Below are 23,476 nucleotides of genomic sequence, written 5' to 3' on the forward strand. Positions count from 1 at the left end.
GGGAATGATCGGAGGCACAGGCAGATCTCCACAGACGGAGGAGAGATTTGGCTTTTGCTCAGAGAGATGATAATAAGCTTTGGCAATGCTAATCAATGATAAAATAGGAGTAAATCAGCCACTCTTAATTACCGTGTTCCTAGAAGCAGAACAAGGGGACATCTAGCACCATCAACACACAACAGTCACTTATACATCATTCCTTCTCTTTCTGTAAAACAGGGCACTGACTGTTAAACTAGGTGTCGTGTGCTTATATACGGCTTTACATTCCCCAGTGACGGCTGCAAGGAGTTTCCAAATACCGGCTCGGTTTTATTTAGTTCCTCACAACTCGCCCCAGAAGAGACGGCCCTGCGGGACTGCGTGCACAGCAGCCGGAGGTGGGTCTGCAGCGTGCACCGAGCCAGCTTGCCTCTCACCGGTTGTGGGGAAGGCGCGGAGGTGCCAAGCATCCGGTGCCCTTCCCGACACGCCGGGTTTCTGTGCACGGCCGCCAGCCAGCCCGGGTGCTTGCTTTGGCCGGCCAGGAGCTCACTTGGCACTGTCGAAAACCCATGTCCTGACACTGATGTAATTGAAACTAAAATATCCCTGAAGGAAGCTTATCTGCAAACGTGCCCAATTCTGGATACGGCGGCCCCTGGACGAGCCCTCGGCCGGAGCTTTCCCAAAGGGCTGCACAGTCAAGGTGGTGGTATCTCCATAGCACAAGGGGCAATGGAGAGTGATGCCTGCCCAAGTGCTACCCAAATCCACGCTGGGGCTGCTCTGGCAACTCTGAGCAGCTCCAAAGAAAGGAAAGCCCATGCCGGGGAGATGGAGAAGGACCCCAGCCTGCAAGAGAGGGAGCAGATTAAAGTGCTGGTAACGTAAAAGGAATGCGACTCCATCGCTGCTCCGACAGCTCCGGGCGCGGAGGGCCCTGCTCAGGGGCAGCGGGGCAAGCCGCAATCCCGCTCCGGGTAGTGCACCCAACGCGTGTCCCCGCTCGCAACTGCCCCCAAAGGGGATGTAGGCTGCTAGCAGGATTCGTGCCAAATGCAGATCCTGGAAAGAGGGAAACAGAAAAACACTTCGCTAATAAATTTTGGAAATGCCCAAAACCATCACTTATGAGAAAGTAATCAGCTGGGCAAAAATGGAATGAGGAAAAAGGATGGATCGGTACACAGCAAATGGCATCAGTATTTTTGTCTCTGGGGGCATTAGTCAAAATATTGAGATTCGGAGAAGGCTTGCTAGCACGGCAAACACTGGATTAAAAACTACTGCAGGCATGAGAGTCGGCAGGAGGAGCTGGCAGAGGAAGGAATGTCAGAAATGTCACAGGAGGTTAGATCAAAGATGTCCTGTGTCCATCAGCAGGCAGCAGCAATTCCTTAGGGAAGACGCACAAGGGATGGATTATGCATGTAGCAATCTCTCTCCCACACATGCTCCCAGGACTCCTATGGCCCATGGTTGTGTCTGGCCTGTAATATTTAAATAGCCACGATGGAGCAGCCCTCCTCGAGCTTGAATCCGCTTCTCCTTCATCCCCCCACGTCACCCCCTGGGGATGACACCGGGGGATCCTGCGTCCCAGGGACGGGTTCGGGCCCACGTCTTGGCCTGCTCTAAGCGGGGTTTGGCTGGGGGCCACAGTAGCAGCCCGGCCTCCTCCCCGCTGCGGCGTCGCGTGGCTGCCCCCGCGGCACGGGGAGACGGGTGGCTGCAGGCACGCAGGCTCGCGTTCGCCCGCGCCTCGGCTCGCGGGGTCCCTCGGCTGCAATGATTTTTCCAGACCGCGGCAATAACGGCCTCGCAGAGGTCCCAGGCATGGCTCTGCGTCCTGGAGCCTGCCGCGTGTTTTCGGGGGGCGGGAGGAGCAGAAGGGGACGAGGCTTTCATGCCCTTTGCAGAGACCCGGGCTGCGCGCTCAGGTCCACGCGCGAGAGCGTCCCTGCGTGCCATGCCTCGCGGAGCCGCCCCGGGCGCGCGCCCCGCACCCCTCCCCGCGCATTCCTGCACAAACCCCTTTTGTTCGCTGCCCTCCGCCAATACACAGGCAGCAACAGCAGCCCAGATGTTCTCTATCAAACGCAGAGCCATGCCAACAAACTTTGGCACACATGAAAGTGTGCTGAGGAATGGGCCTCTGCAAATACCACTTTTTTTCCTCCCCCCGCCTCCCCGCTCCGATTCCTGCAAGTATTTTTAAATGCTAATGGGTTCCACGCCGCGACGGCCCGAGGGGGCGCCGAGCCGGCCTCCAGGAGCGTCCGGCAAAGTAGCAGCTAAGGCATCCCCGGCGCCTCGGCGCTGCGCTGCCCCGCGGCCTTGCCGGGCCGCGCTAACCTCCAGCCCCCGCCGCTCGGTCCCCCCGCCGGCTCGCCGCGGCGGTGTCGGCTTTCGGCCGGCGGAGGAGACGCGGGCGCTGCTTTGGGTGGGTTCATGGTAAATCGGTTTTCCGGGGTTGTTCTGGTGGCCTCGAAACGCAGGGGCCAACGTGCCAGGGGTGCCGCGCTGGACGCTCGAGTGGCCCCTTCAGGCCCGGGCTTGCCGCGAGCTCAGCCCTCGGAGATGCATGGAAGAGCTCGTCCTGTCTCATTTAGATGAGAGATCCCCACTTGTCTCAGCATGAGGGCTCTTCAAAGGGAGCCCCAATGGCTTTTTTTTTTTCCCCCTTCACTACAATGGCAGAAATGTATTTTTTCACTCCTCTCTCACGTTGTAAAGACTGAAGCGCTTTTGCTCAAATTTAAAAAAATAAAATCATCTCTGGATGAAGACCAGACTTGCACGTTTCCACAGAGGGTGGTGAACCTCCCCCCAGCAGCGGGCTTATCTGAGATAATCTCTTCAAGGAACTGCCCAAGGTTTCCATGCTGGAAAAAGACCCTTTTCCCTGGAAAATTTTTGCACAAGAAGGGATGGCGTGGACCATCGTACAGTGAATTCAGCTGACAGAGAGACAGGCAACATCGTAGGGGGGAGAGAACAGCTACATTTCCAGCCCAGGGTTGAACTGAGACGAAGCAGTGGACGCGGGGAGGTTCGGAGAAGTCACCGGATGCGCCCGCGATGGCCAGGGCTGCAGCGGGGAGGGAGAAAATCGGTCTGAACAAGCCGAGCGCAGGAGTCACCTCTGGCTGCAGACACGTGGTCTCAGGTGGGCAGCAATGACGGCCGCTGCCGAAGGGCCTGGCTGGGCGTCCTGGGCAGCACGCTGAGCAGGGACTGCTGGTCAGAGACACCCCGCCGCAGAGAACAACCTCAAAAGACAATGTTAGCTGTACCCCCTATATCCTCATCCTGACCATGCACCTCGAAAATAAACGTAACCTTGGAGAAAAGCTTGGGATAAAGAGGTAGTGAAAGGAGACTGGTCTGAGCTGATGAAAGCCCTGTCCCTCTCTCCGGAGGAATGGGAAAGGGGAAAGTGGGATTACGGTTATGTTTCACACAAGGTTTGTAGAACTCTTCCTAAAAAGCAAAAGAAGCCGAGCACCAGACCCTGGTTTCCTTCCTTAAGGAGGGAAGGCAGCACATTGACTTTGCCATTAAAATTGTAATAATAATAATAATAATAAAAAGACCCTAAATTATCCTATTTGAAAATAAGAAAAATGAAGAGGTAGCTGCCATTTCACATGTGGTCTGGTTTAAATCCTGGGAGCAATGTGGCCCCTGAGAGCTAACCTGCCGGAGCAGAGCCCTGCTGGGTTCAAAGGCAGCAGCAGACCCTTGATTTTGCTTTCGAACGTGGGCTGGGGCCGCCGAGGTTTTTGAAGCCCAGAGCGAGTTTTGGAAGATCTCTTTTCATGACTAAGCAATCTGTGTGAAAAATATATTGGTAGATTTGCACAAAGGGAATAGTTTGGGATATGAGGCGAGTCTCTCCAGAGGCTTGCTGGGTTGTTCTTTGGCTTATGCAAAAAGTCCACAATCTTTGGGGCTCTGCATAAAACCGGGAGGACAAAGGTCCCCTCCGCAAGCTCAGACGCTGTCAGATTCCTCCAAATGAGGCTGACTCTGACAGTCAATTTTCATTTAACACTCCCAAACCAGATGAAAAATTGCAGACTGAATCTCACCATGTGTACTTAGGAGGGTTTCCTAGTTGCTGGTGCACAGGTGTTGCTACGGGGACAATACAGACATGCCCTGCTGGCTAAATAATCCTGCTTTTCCAAACTGGGTCAGTCCGCATTGGACTAAAAGGTAATGCCAGCTCCTCCTCAGCTGCAGAGTTCAGGATATCTGCTTGTCCTCTTTGGCTCATCTTCAGCTTCTCTGCTTGCGAGTGCATTACTACACTGAGCACGCGGACAGGAATTGCAGAGCCTTTTCTCCTGCTACGAGTAGAATCTGGAAACAATTACAAGCTGCTCACGCTTAATCATTCCGCTAAATCTTAAATGCCTGTCTTAATATTTTGCAGGACTGAAGATGGCATCTGAATTTTTGTGGTGCACAGGTTAAATGGCAGAGCATACAGACCTTGACAGTTTTGCTCTGTGCATGTTTCAGGGGTGGCTGGTCCTAAGGACACCACAGGTTCCCTGAAATTCAGGTAGAATTTCAAAGAAAACCTAAAATGTAAAGGAAAATGCAGCAAAAAAAAAAGTTCTGCCTGACATTTGTGCAATCTCTCAGCTCACCCATGCTCTTATGACCCTCACTGGACTTGAACATTTGTGCCCCAGACTAAGCTGGGAATATTTTCTTGGGAGAGTATTGAATTTGTTAAAAAAAAACGAAGTCTGCTGCAAAAATGAAGGCAACCAAAATGATTCACAAATCTGAGTGGAAGTAATTCAATGACAAGAAAAGGCAAGTCCTTCTTTCCTTCCTCAGAAATCAAAATGTTTCGCTTCAGCATTTTCAGGCTGAAGCAGTTTGCTTTAATGAAGATCATTTAGTTTGAAGCAGGATTTTTCATTTTCAAATGGACCTAAATTTAGAAGACGAGCTAGCTGTGTTTTTCAGTTCAACTTTCCTTTTGAGATTAAACAGTCTCAAAGCAAACCAAAACATTTTGTCACTGGTCAAGCACCAAAATGAAATGAATTTTTCTCCTTGTATTAAAAGTCCTTCCTCTTCAACTCAGATCCAAAACCAGGATTTTCCACCAACACTTTTCCTTTGGCCAACAGAACAAACCCCTCAAACTTGTTTTCACCCTGCTGCTGCAGTAGTAAAGAGTGTAATTCTGGTTGCCCATATTTTAGTCAGAGCTTTCTTTATTCGATCATTAATTTTTTGCTAGCTGATGAGATCTGTGTGATATCAGTGCTCACAGCAAGGGCTTGGTGTGGTACAGACACCTCTCCGAACTATCCTGGATACCTCATATGGAAGCTAGCAGCTGCGAAGCATCTTTGGCCATCAGGTTGCTTATTCAGCGCCTTAAGCGCAGATTTTGAGCCCAGGCTGTAGACACTCAGATTTGGGAATCTTCGTTAGATCATGTGGCCCGGATAAGCCTTGTGTGTGCCAGCTAGGTATGCAGTCATTACAATATTTAAAAACTAAATAAAACACTCCCAGAGAAACTACTGAACAACAGCTTTAAAAAGATCATTTTGAAAGGGAGCTACCAATTTACAAGGGTGATTTTCTAAGGTCATAAGAAGTTACTTCTAAAGTCTCAGTGAGAGCCAAACACTCTGCAACCCAGCAGTCCTTGGAAAACCTCTTCCAAATCCAGTCTCAGCGAATAAAAGTTCTTTCCTAAAGGACACCCATAAACACTTTGGGTTTTAAATCTTCTTCATGCTTGCTGCAGAGAGAAAGCATCAACATTTTGTGAACTTTATTGCAGGAAAGAAGCAACGTTTTACCTTAAAAACTCCCGAACCATAGCACATATCATCTGTGCCATGGCTAGTGGCCAAAGCCTCTGAGGGGTGGTGGAAGCACATCCCGCGAGGCTTGGGGCGTGCTCAGGGGCTGACCAGGGGCGGACACTCCTGATGTGGCATCCCGCAGGTAGCACTCGTTTGAGGCACATGTCCTGGCCACAGCTGACGCTGGGACGCTGCACACAAACTCAGCCACGCTACCTCAGAGCACCCGTTGCATTGCTGAGGATAACGCGGCTGCCAGGGGCTGCCCCGGGACTCTCAGCACAGCAGCAGGCAGTACCAAACAGCAGAGGGGATGGCAAGGCCATAACCCTGCACATCTGTTTGCAGCATCTGTCTGTAGCTTAAACGTTTGCAGGACGAGACGAAGTATGCTGGTGCATGCCTCAGAGAGTTTGCAACCTGCTGTTCTCAAAATGGGCTCCTCTGTCAGTGCAGATTTGGTTGTTTTTCCATAATATTTGTACTACAGGCACCTCCAGCGACCCTGAATGAGATGCAGACTGTGTTATGCCCTGGACAAGACTCTGTGGAGAAATGCCCCATGTCACAAGGACTCAGGAGAGGTGAGGGGACCTTTGCATTTCACAAACACGTAGGGGTTGTCATTCATTCTCCTTTGGCTTTGGACATGTCAACTGAGCTGGCATCCTCCATTCGCTGTTTGCGGAGATGGGAGGAGCCCACCCAAACTTGCCAGCAGAGCTGCCCATTTGAGCCACCTGGGGCAAAAATGAGCCAAAACAGTGTAAAATGATTCAGCTTTAGGTCTTTGTCACACCAGCAGCTAAGCCAGGATTTCCAGGGGGAGCCAAGTCATTCACTGCAGGTGGCGGTAGGGATGGGAGCAGTGCTGGTCAGGGAGGGGAGCACGGACTACCTTGTGGGGACGTGACAGGATGGGATTGAGGTCCCAGGTCACTCGCTGAGGACCACCAGTATTTCACTCGCAGATGGGAGTTGTCTAATACCAACCTGCTGAATTGCTGTGGTGCAAAGCTGGGAGAGGTGAGGGGACAGCATCCTCCGGCACATGGCTTGTGTACCTGGAAGACAGTATGTGGACTGGCCTTATCACATGCTGGACTGGGCTGTCGCAAGCGGGCTCAGACAGAGCGTTCACAAGTTACAGGCTATAGGGAGTCAATACACAGCTGGGGATATTTGGCACTTCATGATAATAAGTGATTTTCACATCATATAATACTTTACTGAAAATATATATCATAAACACTGCTGCTTCTTAGTGTTTGGCAACCATCTGTCCTTCTGTCATGCCACTGAAAGACAGTGGTTTCCTGTGACGACTTTTGCAGAGGTGGCAGGAGCTACACAGCTGGCCGACACCAAGAGCACAGCTGGCGGTGCACAGCTGCATGTCCATGAGAAGGGCGGATGGGGCCACGACAGTGGCACATGTGACAGCCATGGAAAGTGTCACAGCCACGGGCAGCAGGGCTGGGAGAGGTGTCGGAAGAGGGCCCTGGCCAGTTCTCAGGTGGCAGCCAGCACCCCCAGACGGGGACATGGGCTACCTCGAATGGGCTAACAAAAATGATGCAGCAGAGCAAAGTTGTAATGGTGTACAGAAACCTGCACCTGTGGGGTGTCCCTGGTGTCTCCATCTCCCTAGGACCTCTGCGGGATCCACACATCCCAAACCGCTGAAAACCGTGTCCTATTGTCCCAGGGCTGTATTGACCTTACCTCCGGCTTGCCTGACAGATGTTTGCTCTTACAAACGTCTGGTGATGGAGACTCCATGCTCTTCCTAGGCCAATTTGCTCACTGTTTTGCTGACCTAACTGCAAGGAAGCCCTTCCTAACATCTAGCCCAGGTCTCGCTTGCTTTACCTATCCACCATGGACACTGAAAACAGATTAGCCCTGTCTCTTTACAGCTGCATTTTATATATTTAAAGACTATTATCATGTCTTCTCCCCTGCAATTCAACCCCGGCTCATTCACTTGAGCATTTAACAACAATAAGTTTGTTTGATGAAATTCAATTTGTTTAGAGCAGTGGTTCTAACAATCCACTCTCTGCCAAAAATAACAAACGTTTAGTAAATTTCTCTTCCAATCGCTAGTTTTATCAACTGTTTTGACAGTTAGATTGCAATTTTTAACCCAAATGGTTATAATTAAAGCAATTGCTTTCTAATTTTTCTATATAAATGTTTGAATTACACCTTTTACATTGGCTGAGCAATACAATTAAAAGTATTAAACAACTGTCATGAGATATTTAGCTCATTTTTTAGAAAGTATTCTTTTAAAGAAATTTTGAAAATATTTATAAAGTATCTTTAGAAGTTATTAGCTGCAAAAATATTTCTTTAGCTATTTAAAAATACATATCAGTATCTGTTCAGCTCTAGTTTCGCCATCCAAAGCGGTAAATTTATAATCTTCAGGATATTTGTGGTGAGGATGAATTTTATTTTATTTTACCAGCTTCTTTTTTTCTGAAGATGATTTTATTTTACCAGTTTTTAATCCTGTTAAGATGGAGGTGGACAACTTTCTTCATACAAACATCTTAAGACAACGAATTACCAGGGAATATTTTTGTACGGCAAATTTATCTTAAATATCCTTAGTGAGGAAAGAAAGAAAGATACCCAAAAATGTCAGTAAAGGGTTTTCATTTTTTAAAAATGAAAATGTTCATATTGCATGCTGAGCAGTTTTCAGTTCCGATCTTACTTTTTGAAAGCTGAATTTTCCTTAAGGAAAAAAAACCAAAAGAGTTAAACTAGGAAACCTGGGGGCTTTCAAATCTGAGATGTTTTGAGACTCGGTTTCAAAGCAAACAAATCCATGCAATGCGGAGCATCCTGTGAAAACAAGCAGCGTTCCCCACCCAGCCCCGCTTGTCGCCGGCACAGTCCAGCCCCGCAGAGGAGCGTGTTCAGCGCCGGCTCGGCGCAGAGCCCCAGACACCCAGGATCGTTTCTCCCGAAGCTCCGACCCGGCTCCCTGGCTTTGGCTGCCGACAGACTGCGGCGCCCTCGGGAAGGAGTCGCAGGAAGCCCGGGAAATTTGCAGCTCACGGCATCCGTGGCAAAACACGTCCTGACTTCTAAGCCCAGCGTGGTGTTTTCATATCCCACACCCCAGGCTGTGCTGGGACTTTTTCCCTTGGTCCAGACCGCATCTCCCTGCTGCACAACCCTGCCTCCACGGACAGCCCGAGGCAGCCGGGAAGGAGCGGGGAGAGCTCTGCCAGCAGCTCTGCTAGGATGCACCCCTTCTTCCCTGGCATTTACGAAGCAAAACTTGGCCCTTTAACGTAAAGCTGTGCTTTCAAATCGTAGCCTCAGCCCAAGGATCAGATTATCCCTAAGGCCTCTGTGAACGGTAACTCAGAGAAGGAAAGTCTCAGCCTTTAACTTGTTACATAGGAGCATTTGCATCTTTGCTAGAAAATGTTTAAAGATCCACAAATCAAAAGATGCTGAAAACTGTTGGTTTACATGGTTTAAGCAGCAGTTTTTCAATGTAGGTTTTTTCAACTGGTAGCTCTTTAGATAAGCAGATTTTTGTTTCCCTCTAAGAAATTCTTACAAACCAAAAAAAAAAAACCCACCCTGTTTTGGGCCCAGAAATAACATCTCTGACTTGATCCCTCTGGGAACTTAGGAGAACAGAAACTGGGGAGGTAGAATAATGCTATATTTTGTAATTCAGCTTTCTCATCTTACTCTAGAATGAGAAGAAATCATTTTACACTGATAACACTAATTCCATTAGATTTGCCTGAATACACAATAACATTTCAAGGGGGGAGAGCAACAGTGAGCTTATTTGCCATGCAGATTATAAAAATATATTTATTGTACAGTAAGAGAATCCCAAGCGAAAACTGGAGGCAATCATCTACTTTCAAGTGAGAAGGAATCTCCTCTCACAGTGACTTTTCCTATGGTGAGCAATGGAAGATGTAGCCAGATGTGGAGTCTTACTGATGTCAGTAAAGAAGGGTCACATTTTGGTATCGAAAGGTGTTTTTGCACAAATACTGAAGCCAGCCCACTGCAATATGGAAGGCCACTGTGAGACGATGTTAGGGCTGTGTTCTCATGTTATTACAGAGGTTTGATTCACCGGCTATGATTTTATATCCAGAATAAAGCAGCCAAGAGGCAGAGTAAAACACAGAGCACTCACAATTAACCCACTCCAGAGCCAAGGGGGTGTACCGCAGTTATATTATCTTGTTGCACTCAGGGATTCATCATGCCAGAGGCTGAGCTCTGGGTTCCCAATGCAGTTACAGCCCCAAGTACCTGATTATGAGCACGCCGGTGCGGTGCCCGAGCCAGGCATCTTGGCACTTCCTTGGATCAGCCCAGTAAGGCCCAATTAAAGAACAGGGCGCTAGCACATGCCTGAGGTTAAACACATATTTGTGCACTGTTTTGGATCAGGGCTGGGGGCCCAGGCTCAGCTAGCCTAATTTCCACCTTGGTTTCTGTGTCTGGTGTTTCCTAATGGATAGCTCTCAGCCTGCAGGGGTATTTAGCCAGTAAAGAAACACCGAACACAGAGACCAGTATTGAAATTAGCCCCTAGGCAGAATCTAATCCACAGCCCACTGAACAATGGAAAAAGTCTGATCGCCTTAATGGGCTGTAGAAGAGTTAAAGTTCAGTACAGGAGTGTTTGCAGCCTCAAGGCCTGAAGTGCCCTCTTGCTTTCAGTGCCATACTAAGGAATTAAATTACTCATCTCAAGTTTGGAAGCTTCCTGGACTGTTAAGCAAGGAATCAGTAAAAGAAGCTTTCACAATATGGATGCCAAAAGCATCCTTTAAAGGACAAACTAAATCCACAAGCAAAGTCATTTTTAAAAGGTAGGACTTGCTCCTTGTTCACACAGAAACATGGCTTGGATGGACATGATAGTTCTTCCTAAGCCAGCCTGCATTATGTTCTGGTAAGAGGTGGGATAATACTTACATAGATACAGTCTGAAGTATTTTTCAGTAGAAAGAAATAAACGGATGTAGGATTTTTTTGGCTTTGTTTCTTTCAGGATGGTATTTCCCCAGGTCTCTTACATTGTATGTCACAGTCCTCAGGAACTCACAACAGGGCCTGAAACACAAGCAGAAAGAAAATTGTCTTTCCATGTAGAAGTCTTTCTCTGTCCCACATTATGGTTTGGCCATTTACTGTGAACATATTGCTCTGTGTGTTACTACTACAGTGAGCAAAGTGGTGAGGAGAGTTAGGTTAAATATATATGTCTAAGTCAGGGAGCTCCTTACAGGAAGAGCTTATTTGTCTCGTCAAAAAAAAAAAAAAGTTCAGGACTGATAAACTGATAAAAATTTAAGTAATGTCCTGATACAAATTGCATCTCTCCCAGGTTGAAATGTCACCTGAGGTCTGACCCAGAGAGTCTGAATTTGCCAGCCTATGATGGCATTTCCACACTGATTTGAGAATTGCTCAAGAAGTGATGTATTTGTGATCTGATGGCACTTGCTGCTTCTAAAAGCCATCTGGCTCAGGACAGAAAAAAAAAAACAACAAAAAAATGGGTGCACCAGTCATGGAGGTCTCTGGGTACCCCCTGAGATAGCCATTCTTGAATCAGGAAAAGAGGTGGGAGTCAAATCCAGCCCCAGACTTAAAAGAAAGTTTTGGGTTGTTGCTTCTTCATCTTTATCTGTGTCTTTCATCATCTCTCTTCTGAAGAGGGGATGGAAAAGGAGGCTTCTGTTTTCTCTTCCTCTTGTCCTTGTCCAAAGCCCTGTTGTAGCCATGGCTGCTGGGAGGATACTTTTGTCCTAGGTGGCAAACATGCAGTACCTTGTTATGTGCACAGGCCTTTAATCAGCCAGAGAGCACCAACAGCCTCCATTTTCTAAATCTGCCGTTTGCCCCATGAAATGACTTCACTACGTTATAATTGTTCCTGGAGAAAGCTGGCCGAATGGCTGGTAATTAAACCTTCGGCTGATGGAAACTGTTAAAACTGCTTTGCCTATAGCGTTATAGTTAACAACTCAAAAGTCTTTATACTTTTTCTATAAAACACATGGGAGTTTTATGCCTGGAATATCTGCTGTAATAAAGAGAACAGGGTGCTTCATTTTTGTTTGTAGCATTAAAACTTGGAAAAGAAGAAAGAACTAAAGCTCAAGAATGAGATCTGGAGCTTTTACTTCATGAAGTACAGCTGGTATCTGTGGGTTTGATATAGCCCATTATAGTGATTTAGATAGCTAATTTCTATATAGGCATATAAATGGGAATTAGGTATTTGCATCCTGTTGCAGATCTGGTCAAAACGGATTCACTGTAAAATTCAAGCTGACACCTGGTTTTGCCTCCTGCACTTCCTGGAGCTTGAGGGCATTTGAGCCAAGGTTTGATTGCGGTTCCAACTCAGACCCCTTCTGTGCTTGGGAAAGTTTCCCAGGGGATGCTGTCACCCAGTTCGCAGGTGTACTCAGCACCCCTCAGCCCCAGGCTTGCCAAGGAAGACCTCCCAATCCCTGCTGATAGACTCTAGACAACCGTGCCCCGCTACTCTACTGCTGGCCATCAGCAAAGTCTCTGTTTCGTATCAAGGCCTAGGACTGAGTCGATGGTGAAAAATGGCAACACTTCTACTCCCCAAAGGGCTCTGCAAGTCCTATTGGCAACACTTAACACCTGCCAGAGAGTGGCAATTCCAGGCCATTTCTCCTCTGGCTCGGACTGGTATTTATGGGATGTGTTAGTCACGCAGAAGCTGTTAAAAGTGCTTCAGTGATAAATCACAAAGTCTTACATGGTCATCTAGTTATGAGCTTGCTTGGGGAGACAGCAATACTTCAGAGCTTGACTAATCCCGTACAGATTGGAACGGATGGCAAGTGTGACGGATACAGTTAGGCACTGAAAATGTCCCCTTTTTATTGCCAGTGATGTATTATTTAAGCCTCCAGCCTGCAGGACTACCTCAGCTAAGCCCAGGGCTCACGCCCTTGTGTGCCACCGGACTGTCTCCCAGGGGAGGTAAGCTTGCCTGCCCATGGCAGGACCTCTAATGCGCTTAAAGCAGCCACACGTGTTTGTGCCAGATGGATATGACGCCTTCATGGCTACTGCTAGCGAGTGAGGAAACACTGCTGTTTGGTGCAGGAGTTTTTCAGTTTATACATAAGGAGGGAAGTGCGGGGCCAACTGCTCTCTCCATGGCTTTGCATCCCCAGCAGCCGTCGGGGGTGCACACCAAACCACTCGCCAAGCCCAAGCCCCGCTGCGCTGCCAGCTCGCCCAGGGCCCCTGCGCTGCGCCGCCTGCGCCTCCCCCGCCCTTCCCCGCCCCTCCGGGCGCCATCTTCCCCCGCGTCCCGCCCCGCCGCGTTGCCATGGTGACGGTAGGCCCCCTCCCCTGCCCGCAGCGCCGCCGGCCGGGCTGGCCGCGGCGTTCGCCTGCGGCGAGCGGGCGGCGGTGGCGGGGCAGCCGCGGGCCCTGCCCGCCGCGGGCGCCCCGTCAGCGGAAGGAGGAAGCGCCATGGCCGGCGCCGGCGCCTGGGCCGGCTTCTCGCAGGAGGAGCTGCGGCGCCTGCGGGGCCCGCGCCCAGGTACGGACGCGGCCGGGCTCCTGCGGGGGCGCCGGCACCGGGCTGGCTGCACCGCCCGCCCTGGGAGCAGCGGCGGCGGCGGGGCCGGGCCCGCAGCGCCTCCTGCGCCCCGCCCCCGCCCCTCAGCCGCACACACCCGCCCCCCGGTTCTCTTCCTCCGTCCGCGCCCCCAGCCGCCACCTCCACCCCTCTGTCCGTCCGCTCAGCCCCACACACCCATCCCCCCCATCCATCCACCTTGGCCGTTCTGGGTATCACTTCAGCCCCCAAATCCACCCCCTCAGCCCCCCCATCCTTCCCCCTCACCTTCCCGTCCCCTCAGCCCCACACATGCCTCCCCCCCGGCCTTTCCAGCCCCACCCAGCCTTCCCCCTAGCGTTCTCATCCCCTCAGCCCCCCACATCCTTTCCCCAGCCTTCCCATCCCTTTGCCCCTCCCATCCACCCCCCTCAGCCTTCCCATCCCTGCAACCCCTCCCATCCACCCTGCCAGGCTTCCCATTCCCCCTCACACACACATGCATTCCCCTCAGCCTTCTCCCTCCCTGACCCACCTGTCCCTCCCCTCAGTCTTCCTGTTGCCTTGGCCCCCCACCCCATCCATCCCCCAGCCTTCCCATCTCCTTGCCCCCCATCCATCCTTGTAGTTTTCCCAATCCTTCTGTCCCCCACGTCTGTCCCTTCAGTCTCCCTGTGCCTTCAGTCCTCCATCCCTCCCCTTACCAGCCTGCCTTGGCCTCTCCATGCAGCTGCTTGGCCCCCGCAGTTGGCTTCCTCATCTCTCTCTGCTCCCCTCCCCAGCCTTCCATCCAGCCCCTCTCTGTCTCTCCACTGCCAACCTCTCTCTGTCACCTTTCCATCCCTTCCAGCTCCCTGTCCTGCCCCCACACCAATCTATCCACCAGCTTACTTTGTAAACTCCCAGTTTATGAAGTTTATAAAGGGCTCTACTTTAGCGCTGTGTCTGTCTCCCCACGATTCCCCCAAGGGTTACCTCAATTATTCCTAAGGCTCCCCTGTTGGTGCCCTGCTCCAAGCCCTTCATTCCTCCCTCTCCTGGTTCTGGATGCTCAGATTGTCTAAACCTCCGTATTCTTAGACTAACAAAGCATTTCCAGGTACCTGGATTTTCCCCCACCTTGCCTTCCCCCGGCACCTGGCATGTCTTTTCCTTAGGCTGGTTTTGCCCCAGTTTGTTTGCTTTCCTGGAAAAGCTAATTCACAGAGTCTATCTTTGACCTTATGGTTTTAGTTTAACTCTGTTTCTTCTCCTCATCCACTGGTAGAGTTGTCTGAATTCTCGGAGCAGCAGCGTCGCCCCCACACCGTGAATAAGAGCCGGCAGCAGCTGCAACGAGAAAAAGCCCTCCAGGAGCACTGTCAGAAGCTGGGAGTGCAGGATGGAGCAGCCTCTGTACTTCCTGAGCAGTTACTTTCTGTACCAGAACACAAGCCTTGTCATCCTCAGCAGTCTGTGGCACCACCTCACCCTCCTTCAAAGGGAGACCAAAGGCAACGTGACAGCCAAGATCTGCAGAAGGAACCGAGGCTGGGAGATCCATGTAATGGCAATGAAAATGCCCAGAACTTCCCTGCAAAGTCAAACTTGAAAGTGGAGAAAAAGAAAGTGGAATTGTTAGTAAGTCGGTAGAATCAAGGGATTTATTTTATTCTCTGTTGAGTCATTCTTTTGCTGTGCAGTAAAATGAAACTGAATATTGAACTTTCCTGTACCTTTTAGGAAGGTTAGAGAGATCATGGTTGCTTCCTCTCTGTTGAACCTGTTTTCCTCTCTGTTTGGGTTAAACCTGATTTGAGGTAGTCTAATACATGCAGATAAACCCCATGCTGTCTTCAAATAATTTTCTGTGGCAGTGGGGCTGTGAATTGTAAAGCATCCAAGGTACGGGACTGTCTTAATGGTTTATAAAGGCCTAATCTCACTGATGTCATGCTGTGTAAATAAGCCAGAATCCACAACAAAAAGCCCTTTTGAAAGTACTATGGGTCTACTGTGATCTCTAACTTTGTTTCCTTTCAAAATACTGCAGGAAACTTGTTAATGCCAAAAGTGTTGGTAAGGAGTTAAAATTTCAGGTTTAAGCAGCAGTTCTCTAGCTCTTATGATTCAAGATGAGACCCTCTCGAGGCTCACACCCCATGCATCAGCCCACAGTGGGTTGTCTGTCTCCCTCAGAAGCATCAAAAAGGTCCGTGTGAGAGGAAGAGAGAAAATATTGAACATGGTGGTCTGGGAATTGACTGATCAGCTACAGCAATTACTTTGTTCCTCATGCAGAATGCAGATTGTAACATGTAAAAGGAAGCTGCTGTCTCAGTGCTAGGGAGGAATGTATATCCCATATGAGATGGCTTGTTTTTACCTCTTGAAATTTTTCTTCCTGTCTGTATCCAAGTGCTAATTTTCTTTTTTTCCCTCATTAGGCACACAGTTTTGTACAGTATTCTCTTTATTCTCCTGCCTGCAAAGCAAAGTGTGATGGGCTGAAAGACGAATTCTCATTCTAGGGCATATATTTTATTTTTAAAACTCTCAACAATGCTACTCCAGCCTTGATCTCCTCTGCAGGTCCAAACTTTCCTGCCCGATATAATCTGTTACAAGCAGCTGGTTGGCTAGTTGGTTGCCAAACTGTCTTCCATGCATCACTGATACTTCCTAAAATAGGGCTCAGCAGCTTTCCAAGTGTGGTATGCCAGACTGTATTGGCCTAAATGACTTTTCTTCTTACAGATGATTCTTTTTGCCTCAGAACTGAAACACTGACCTGTTTGTTGTTCCTTTGGCATTTTTAGAGGGTGGTCCACAAATTGTGATGGTGGATATTTGTGTCATCTGGGGTGTATAGAAGACAAGGAGAGAAATGAACTTATTAATTTTGATCTTCTTGTTGTCAATGAACAGGCAGGAAAAATCACGATGGGAAATCCTCCAGCAGGAGCAGCGGCTGATGGAAGAGAAGAATAAACGCAAGAAGGCACTCCTGGCCAAAGCTATTGCTGAGAGGTGAGGGGCTCTGATGCAACATGGGCTGAGGCTGAGGAAGGAGTTGCTTTTCATCTGCAATCAGTTGCATATCTTTTTTGTCAAATCTCACTCTTTCTTCCTGTCCCTGTGCTACATGTGCCGCTCCACAAGTGAGCAGCTGTGATCAGCATTCCCCTTTGATTACACTTGCTCTCCAAGAAGTTCTCATTAGGCATTTCACACTTCCAGAGCTGCAGCTTCATGCACAGATAGAAAAGGTGTTACAGAATTAGAGAATCAGCTGAAGTCCTTTGCTCTTCCTGGATTTTAGGAAAGTTTATTTGATTCCTAGCTATGAAGAGAGATAATAGCTAATTGTCTCTGGGCTTTTGAGTCTTACTAGTATGTGAAAGGTGTTGAAGGAGAAGACAATCAACTTTAAGAAGGTATTGTGTTACAACTGGCTGATTAAAATAAATATAAATTCACCCATTCTCATACTTGTTAGCTCTGGCTCTTCAGGAGACCAGGCTTTAAGATAAATCACAGTGTTGTTGTCCACCAAGATAGTTTAGGACTGTAAGTAAGGCAAGGTTTGTAGGGAAGGATCAAGGATTGAGATGTTAAGCGTTCAGGCTCAGTTTTTTTCACAGACATGTACTGTGTTCTGCCCATCAGAGCTCTTGGGGTAGCAAAGGTGAATACAGCCAGCCAGTACCGTGCAGAAGATTCTCTTTGAGGTTCTGAAGATTTTCATTCCTCTGCCAGGTAGAGAGAAAATGCAAGTGGGTTTGGCCTGGGTCACTGTAGGAAAGCAAATGTGGGTGTGACCACCAGGCTGGCTTCTTCCACCTGGAAGCAGAGCATAACAACAGAGGAGGTCTTGGAAGGTGATAGCTAGGAAGCTATGTCTGAGCTTCAGAGGCCTTCTTCTCACTTGGAGCAATGCTACAGGATGTCTGTTTCTCTCCATCTGCATCAGCTGGTCTAATGAGAGGTGGTGTCACTTTCTACACATCTAGATTTTTGCTTTTCAAGTGCATGTTTTGGGCTATAACGCAGTGGCTGAAAATCATGGCTTTGCTGGTGGTGATGGATGATAGCCAAGTGACCGAGTGTAAAAGCTTGTTGAAAGTTCCTTAGCTTGCCTGGGAGTGAAATCCATCAAAGCTTGCTGCCCTTAGCAACATTTCATTTTCAAAACTTAGGAATGAATAGTTTGAGTTGAAAAAGGTTACACAGGGCTTGATTGAAATCCTTTTGTGTTTGATGTAAAACTTTCCATTGACTTCATTGGGATTTAGCTAGGCCTGTTGGGAATAATTTTACAAAATGGAAATCAAGTTTAGGTTAGGTGACTCTTTGGCCCTTACTAACTGGGCTTCTTTGAAAGGGGATATTTGCAGGACTAAATACCCCACACGCACTCCCCCCAACCATTTCCTGTTTCCTTACACTGAGAACTACTTAGATACAGCAGTTTCTTGTGTGTTTCCACACAAGAAGAAACACAATCCATTTGAGGCACTTTGATTATAGTCATTACGTAATTTTGCCTTAGTCCTCTAATAGCAGGCATTTTAGATCCCTGTGGATATTAAAAAAGATCAAAAGTCTTAAACCATAAAGGAGAAACTTTTTGAGTAGCTCTTAAAGGAGGTTGTTGCTCTGCAAATGAAGTGAGATACATTATGCCAAGACATTTGCAAAGAAAAATAAAAAAGCATCTTCCTTTTGCAGATCCAAAAGAACTCAAGCTGAAACAGTGAAACTAAAGAGGATTCAGAAGGAGTTACAAGCTCTGGATGACATGGTATCTGCTGACATCGGAATCCTGCGGAACCGAATCGATCAGGCCAGCTTAGACTACTCCTATGCCCGGTAAGTGACAGGCAGGGGAGGGAATAGCCCTGCATTAGCGGAGGGATAAAATGCAGTTTCCTGTCATTGAAGCAATAGTGGCATTATGTCATTGTAATCATGTGCAGTTAAAATGGACCCAGTCTGGGGGGCTTTCAACTCTTAAGGCAGAAATGTTCTTTTTATTTCCTTGTTTTTCTCTTGGAATCTGGAAACTGAAGTAGGCTTCCTGACTGCTGACTGTGCTTTCCAGCTTTGTGCTGTCAGTGGATGTATTTGCTGCTTTAACTGTGCAGTTGTTCATAAGCCCTGCTTTATTGTTTCAAGGTTGTTTATTTCTTCTCAGGGGAAAGAGGTGTTTTTGGTTTTTTGTTTTTTAAAGTCCTAAAATGAAAGTCCGTTTTAGGGAAACTTGCCTGTTGATGACAGCTCTGGTCCTGTTGGAATCAATGGGGCCAATTAAGCTTGAAACATATAATAGCGCTGAAGTGCCTTTGGCACTGTGACCAAAAATTGGAGGAAAAAGTGAGCTTCTACTCTTCACAGTGTGCCTTTAATCACTCTGGTTCTGATGAGTTCCTTAAATGCAAGAAATTAATCGGAACACCCTATTAGTTATGGGTAAACCACAACATCAGTAGATAAACAAAAGGGTGTTTATGTAGCTGTTTAATAAAATGGAAACGTTCGGTTGCGGTTTTTGTTTCACGATTCAATGCATTAAACGTGTAGTTCTCCTGATGACTTCTGCTGTATGTTGACCACAGGCCAATAAACAGGGTAATTAGTCTTTAAAGAAATACCAGTGGTAGCTAAAAAATAAGAATTTATTTTGTCTAATTATCATTTGAAATATCTAAGATTAACTGTAGTTTCACTAGTTCAGTATATTCACATACCAAACTTCATATCCTCAAGAGGAAAAGCATTTCAGTGTATCTGTAGGTTTAACTCTGGTTTCTAAAACCGTTAAATGCTCCTGGAAATTTCTTTAGCAAAATTTTATAGCAACATGTCTATTTGAAATTCTTAATAGTAGAAGAGACTATAACACAAGCAGCTCCGGCTTTTGGGAAGCAATTTTTAATGAAGATGACAAAAAGGGATGCTGGTAGGGAGAACAGACTAAACTTTCCAATATGCTTAATGACTTTGAACTTAAGTCTTTTTTTCTGAGAGAGGGGAATTTTGAAATTAGTTACATTTAGTGTTGTAGTTTTTGTGCATTATGAGCCAAAGGTGATGCGCTTCCACACAGTGTCTTTTTAAGCACTTGTTGAGTCCTCGACATGTGTTCTGGGGCTAAAGCCAAATTATTTCAACAGGTCAAGATGTACAATATCAGTAGCCCTGAACACATTGTCAGGGGCATCTGACAATTGCTGTGGAATGGAGTTTTCGTAAATAAGATGTGGAGAATATGTGTGAGTTCAGCCCAAATGTTTAATTGTGCAGAAGTTTCCAGCGTAGTGTTAACTCTTCCCTTTCACATACACTGCCCAGGGAAATCTTGACTTTCTTGTTAGGGAAATGTAAGTGGGCATTTTCTGCCCACTGTAGACACAGCCCTTGACAGCTGGATAAAAGTTTTGTGATCATTATGTAGTGGGACATATTTGAGAAGGCTTTTCTATGTCTTATTTCCTTCTGTTTCCCTAAACGAAAGGCCTGTCATACTGTTGCTTTGTTTAACCAGATATTTGAGTAGTGATTTTATAGAACAGTTGTCTTGTTTATTCAAATACCTTACTAACATTAGATTTATGAATGGTCCATAACATACATCACATGCATGTTCCCTTTCCTAGTCAGCAAGATTGCATCCATCTTTCTATTAGTTAAATCAGAATTAATATACAGATTCACTGAATGTAGTTGAAGGTGCATCAGTGATGTGGACACCAGCCATTAAAGAGCTACATATCCCAGATATGTTGACTTCAATAAATACTTGGAATATTTCCTTTTTGCTATATTTGTCATGACAGGAAGTGCAAATTGGCAGGAGGTGTGTGTTGGGGGACTGCTTACAATAAAATTCTACATCTGTTGCCACACAGAAGTTGTGATCACTATTGATGTCATATGCTGTGTCAATCTGTGCTGCTCATGACTTTATGTATTTTTGGGTGGCAGGAAAAGTACACTTCTAGACCACATCCAAGAGTAAATGTGTATAGCAGCATTGCAGCATCTGTATCTGTTGGGTGGATGTTGGATTAGAAAAATACAAAACTGATTTGTGATATTTTAGTTTTCACTAGATAAGTGTTCACTGGAATATTTGAAGCCACTACAATTTTCGATGGTTTCTTTCTGCTGCTAGAGGTGCATCCCTTAAAACAGGCGGTAAAACTGCTTGTATATGATTCAGTTTGTAGACCTCAGACAAGAGATTTAGCTCGTGGAATGCAGCAGCAATGGAGGCTGATGTGCCAAGAGGAGGTTTGATCTATTCTCACTTATTTTCTTCCCCTTGAATAATGTAGCAGGATGTCACGAAATAGCCGGCATAATACGTTGCAGAGGAGATTGCATTTCAGGGATGCTTAAAGTATCTGTCTGTGTGTGAGACTGTGAAATGCTTTGAGAACTAATCCACTAGAAATGATGATGGTTTTGCAGGAAACGGTATGATAAGGCTGAGTCGGAATACGTGGCAGCTAAGCTGGACCTCCAACACAAGACGGAGATTAAGGAGCACCTCACAGAGCACCTGTGCACGATCATACAGCAGAATGAACTCCGCAAGGCTAGGAAGCTGGAGGAGTTAATGCAGCAGCTGGAAGTGGAGGCAGATGAGGAAAGTCTGGAACTTGAGATAGAGGTGGAACGGATGCTGCAGCAGCAGGAGGCAGAAGCAGGAAGACAATCTAGCCAGTCACAAAATCTTGCCGGGACGGCTAAGGAAACCCCCAGTCCCAGTGCTACGGCAAGAGGGAGTGAGAGTGCTGACCGTGCTGCCGCTTCTCCTGCTATTTCCGAACAGTTGGTGCAGTCTGAAAACTCCCATACCAAGTCCCTCTCCAATATGGACAGCCAAACTCAAGCAGTAATGGTGACTCCAGGCAACCGCCCAGCTTGTTCTGATACATGACTAAAATACTCAGATGTTCAGCCTGTTACGGGAGATATACTTGCTATGGGCTTGCATTCTGTATGTTATCTCTGGGCTTCTGCAGTGCCAGTAATGTGCACTTCATTTCTGTCTGTCTTTAATTTTGCTTTCAGAAAAATTTCTTTTTAACAGGACTCTCATTTGGGGTTCACCATTTGTCCTTATCGTTCTGGTTTTAGGTTCACATTCTAATGCCAAACTCTTCATGGTGCTTTGTACCTTGTTGAAAGGGGATACCCAGAAGCAAGCAGCACATTTTTTCTGAAGGCTTTATGCATACAGATATCACAGATACCTGTTCCAAGCAGTGTGCAAGAGGGGCTGGTACCTATCTACAGGGGGAAAAGTGCAGCCAGTTCTGGTTTTAGGCACATTCTGCCCCCTGCCAGCTACGATAGGATGTTTATCTTCCTTTGTATCCATAAGGGATTAGTTTTCAGTGTTTTTTAATTCTGTGAAATCGAAGTAGGGACTTATAATTATGTTTGTAGGTGATGTTCTTTTCTGTACCTGATTTATAACAAATTCACATATAGAGAAAAATTGCAAAGGCAATTGAAATATTTCCTGTTTATCACTTTGCCTATTTTTTTCAGATAATGCTAGATCCCACAAAGCTGTATATTGATAACATTATTGTCTATGAAATCACAACAGCTGTGATTAAACAGAAATGATGGGTAACACGGTTTAAGACATAGCAGAATGTGACATAGAAGTAGAAAAATACAATAGAGTATGTTACAGTTGTTCCATTATAAATATTTTTCTCTAACTGTCATAGTTGCCTCAAATTTCCAGTAATCAGCCAAGGATCTTGTAATGAATCATCTGCACAGTATACTGGAATTGAGAATGTCCACTGCATTTTCTTGCCTGAAGAGTGGGTTCATACTACAAAGAAGTTCAACTGGTTTGCTCTGTTGCTGCTGAAAAGCTTTAAAAAGCCATTCCAGGTGGAGAAAGTCTCAGGAATTAAGCTAGAAGACATAGGAAGACCTCCCATAGACTGACACAGCTGCAAACCTCTGGGACAGTTTTCATGGCTGTGCACTTTGTAATGGAGGAAGACTTCTTTCATTGTGGAAATGGTTTCTGTGATACCTGACCTTAACCTGTCAGTCACAGTTTGTGAATAGGTCACTGAATGATGCCATCATGTATATAGATGGGGCACTGAGTGTCTCAATGGCTTTAATAATGAAAAACCATGTCACTACATTTCATTTTTATTTTATCAATAAATCAGTGCATCTTCTATGCAGTGTGTTTACTTTCAGTTACGATATCTGATACTAGTACATGTATCCAAGACTTATTTTTCCCACAGAAGGTGATAAAAGACCAAATCAGATACTTCCTTTGGCAACTTTGCTCTGCAGGAAATCTGAAAATGAATGAAGCAAAGACATGGCAAGATGCAGCTTGGCAGGAATCCTTTCAGCTAACTGTGGCCCAAAGCAACAGTGGAAAACCTCTGCTAGTGTCTCCCATGCACAGGAGAAAGAGGAATAAATCTGTTTCTAGAGAAGGCACTCGTGGTCAGGGCTGATTGAAGTTAGAAAATGCAAAAGCAGCCTTTGAGTTACTGCTGTGTTGCCGATACATTCTGCATTCCCTCGTATTTTGATGGAAGACTTAGCCTAAAAACCAAAGCTTTGTTTGTATTCGGAAAAAGTTGAGACTGACTTCCTTTGCTCTGTCTGCAATTGCAGAGCAGCTTGTAACAACCTGATTATGGTTTTCAAAACTGGATACCAGTAAGCGCAATGCTAATTTAATTGTACCATTCTTGTTTCCATCCTCTGAAACTGTCCCCAGTTGCTCCTCGAGAGAATCTAAGTCCTAGTGAATAGATCTGGTCCTCATTACAGTTGTATTCAGCTCATCAGGAGACATAAAAGCATCTGAGAGAAGAGCTGAATTGTAATCGTATTTACAAGGAGCAAATGCATACAATTTGTGGGCCTCTCGTTGGCTAAAGTATGGTTGGAATAGTCTTGCTGATCACACCCCTCTGGTACTGATAAGACTATTGTCTGAACTCCTCAAACCAAAAAGGTGAGAAGT

The 23,476-nt window shown here is 46.8% G+C and overlaps 1 protein-coding gene and 1 long non-coding RNA gene across 2 annotated transcripts; one reads left to right on the top strand and one right to left on the bottom strand.

The window, feature by feature from the left end:
- Positions 1 to 6,825: 6,825 nt before the first annotated feature.
- LOC135329009 (uncharacterized) lies at positions 6,826 to 13,910 on the bottom strand. The gene is made up of 3 exons (XR_010390128.1): positions 13,747 to 13,910; positions 10,818 to 10,955; positions 6,826 to 6,898 (listed from the first exon to the last, which is right to left on the bottom strand). It is a non-coding gene; the product is annotated as an uncharacterized LOC135329009 (long non-coding RNA).
- Positions 13,277 to 22,664, top strand: GORAB (golgin, RAB6 interacting). The gene is made up of 5 exons (XM_064515673.1): positions 13,277 to 13,440; positions 14,726 to 15,074; positions 16,366 to 16,467; positions 18,169 to 18,309; positions 20,914 to 22,664. Exons 1-5 carry the CDS (start codon positions 13,371 to 13,373, stop codon positions 21,383 to 21,385), a joined length of 1,134 nt encoding a protein of 377 aa, XP_064371743.1. The 5' UTR covers positions 13,277 to 13,370; the 3' UTR covers positions 21,386 to 22,664.
- The last annotated feature ends 812 nt before the right edge of the window (positions 22,665 to 23,476 follow it).

The sequence above is a fragment of the Dromaius novaehollandiae genome, chromosome 8, assembly GCF_036370855.1.
Source record: "Dromaius novaehollandiae isolate bDroNov1 chromosome 8, bDroNov1.hap1, whole genome shotgun sequence".
Lineage (NCBI taxonomy): Eukaryota > Metazoa > Chordata > Aves > Casuariiformes > Dromaiidae > Dromaius > Dromaius novaehollandiae.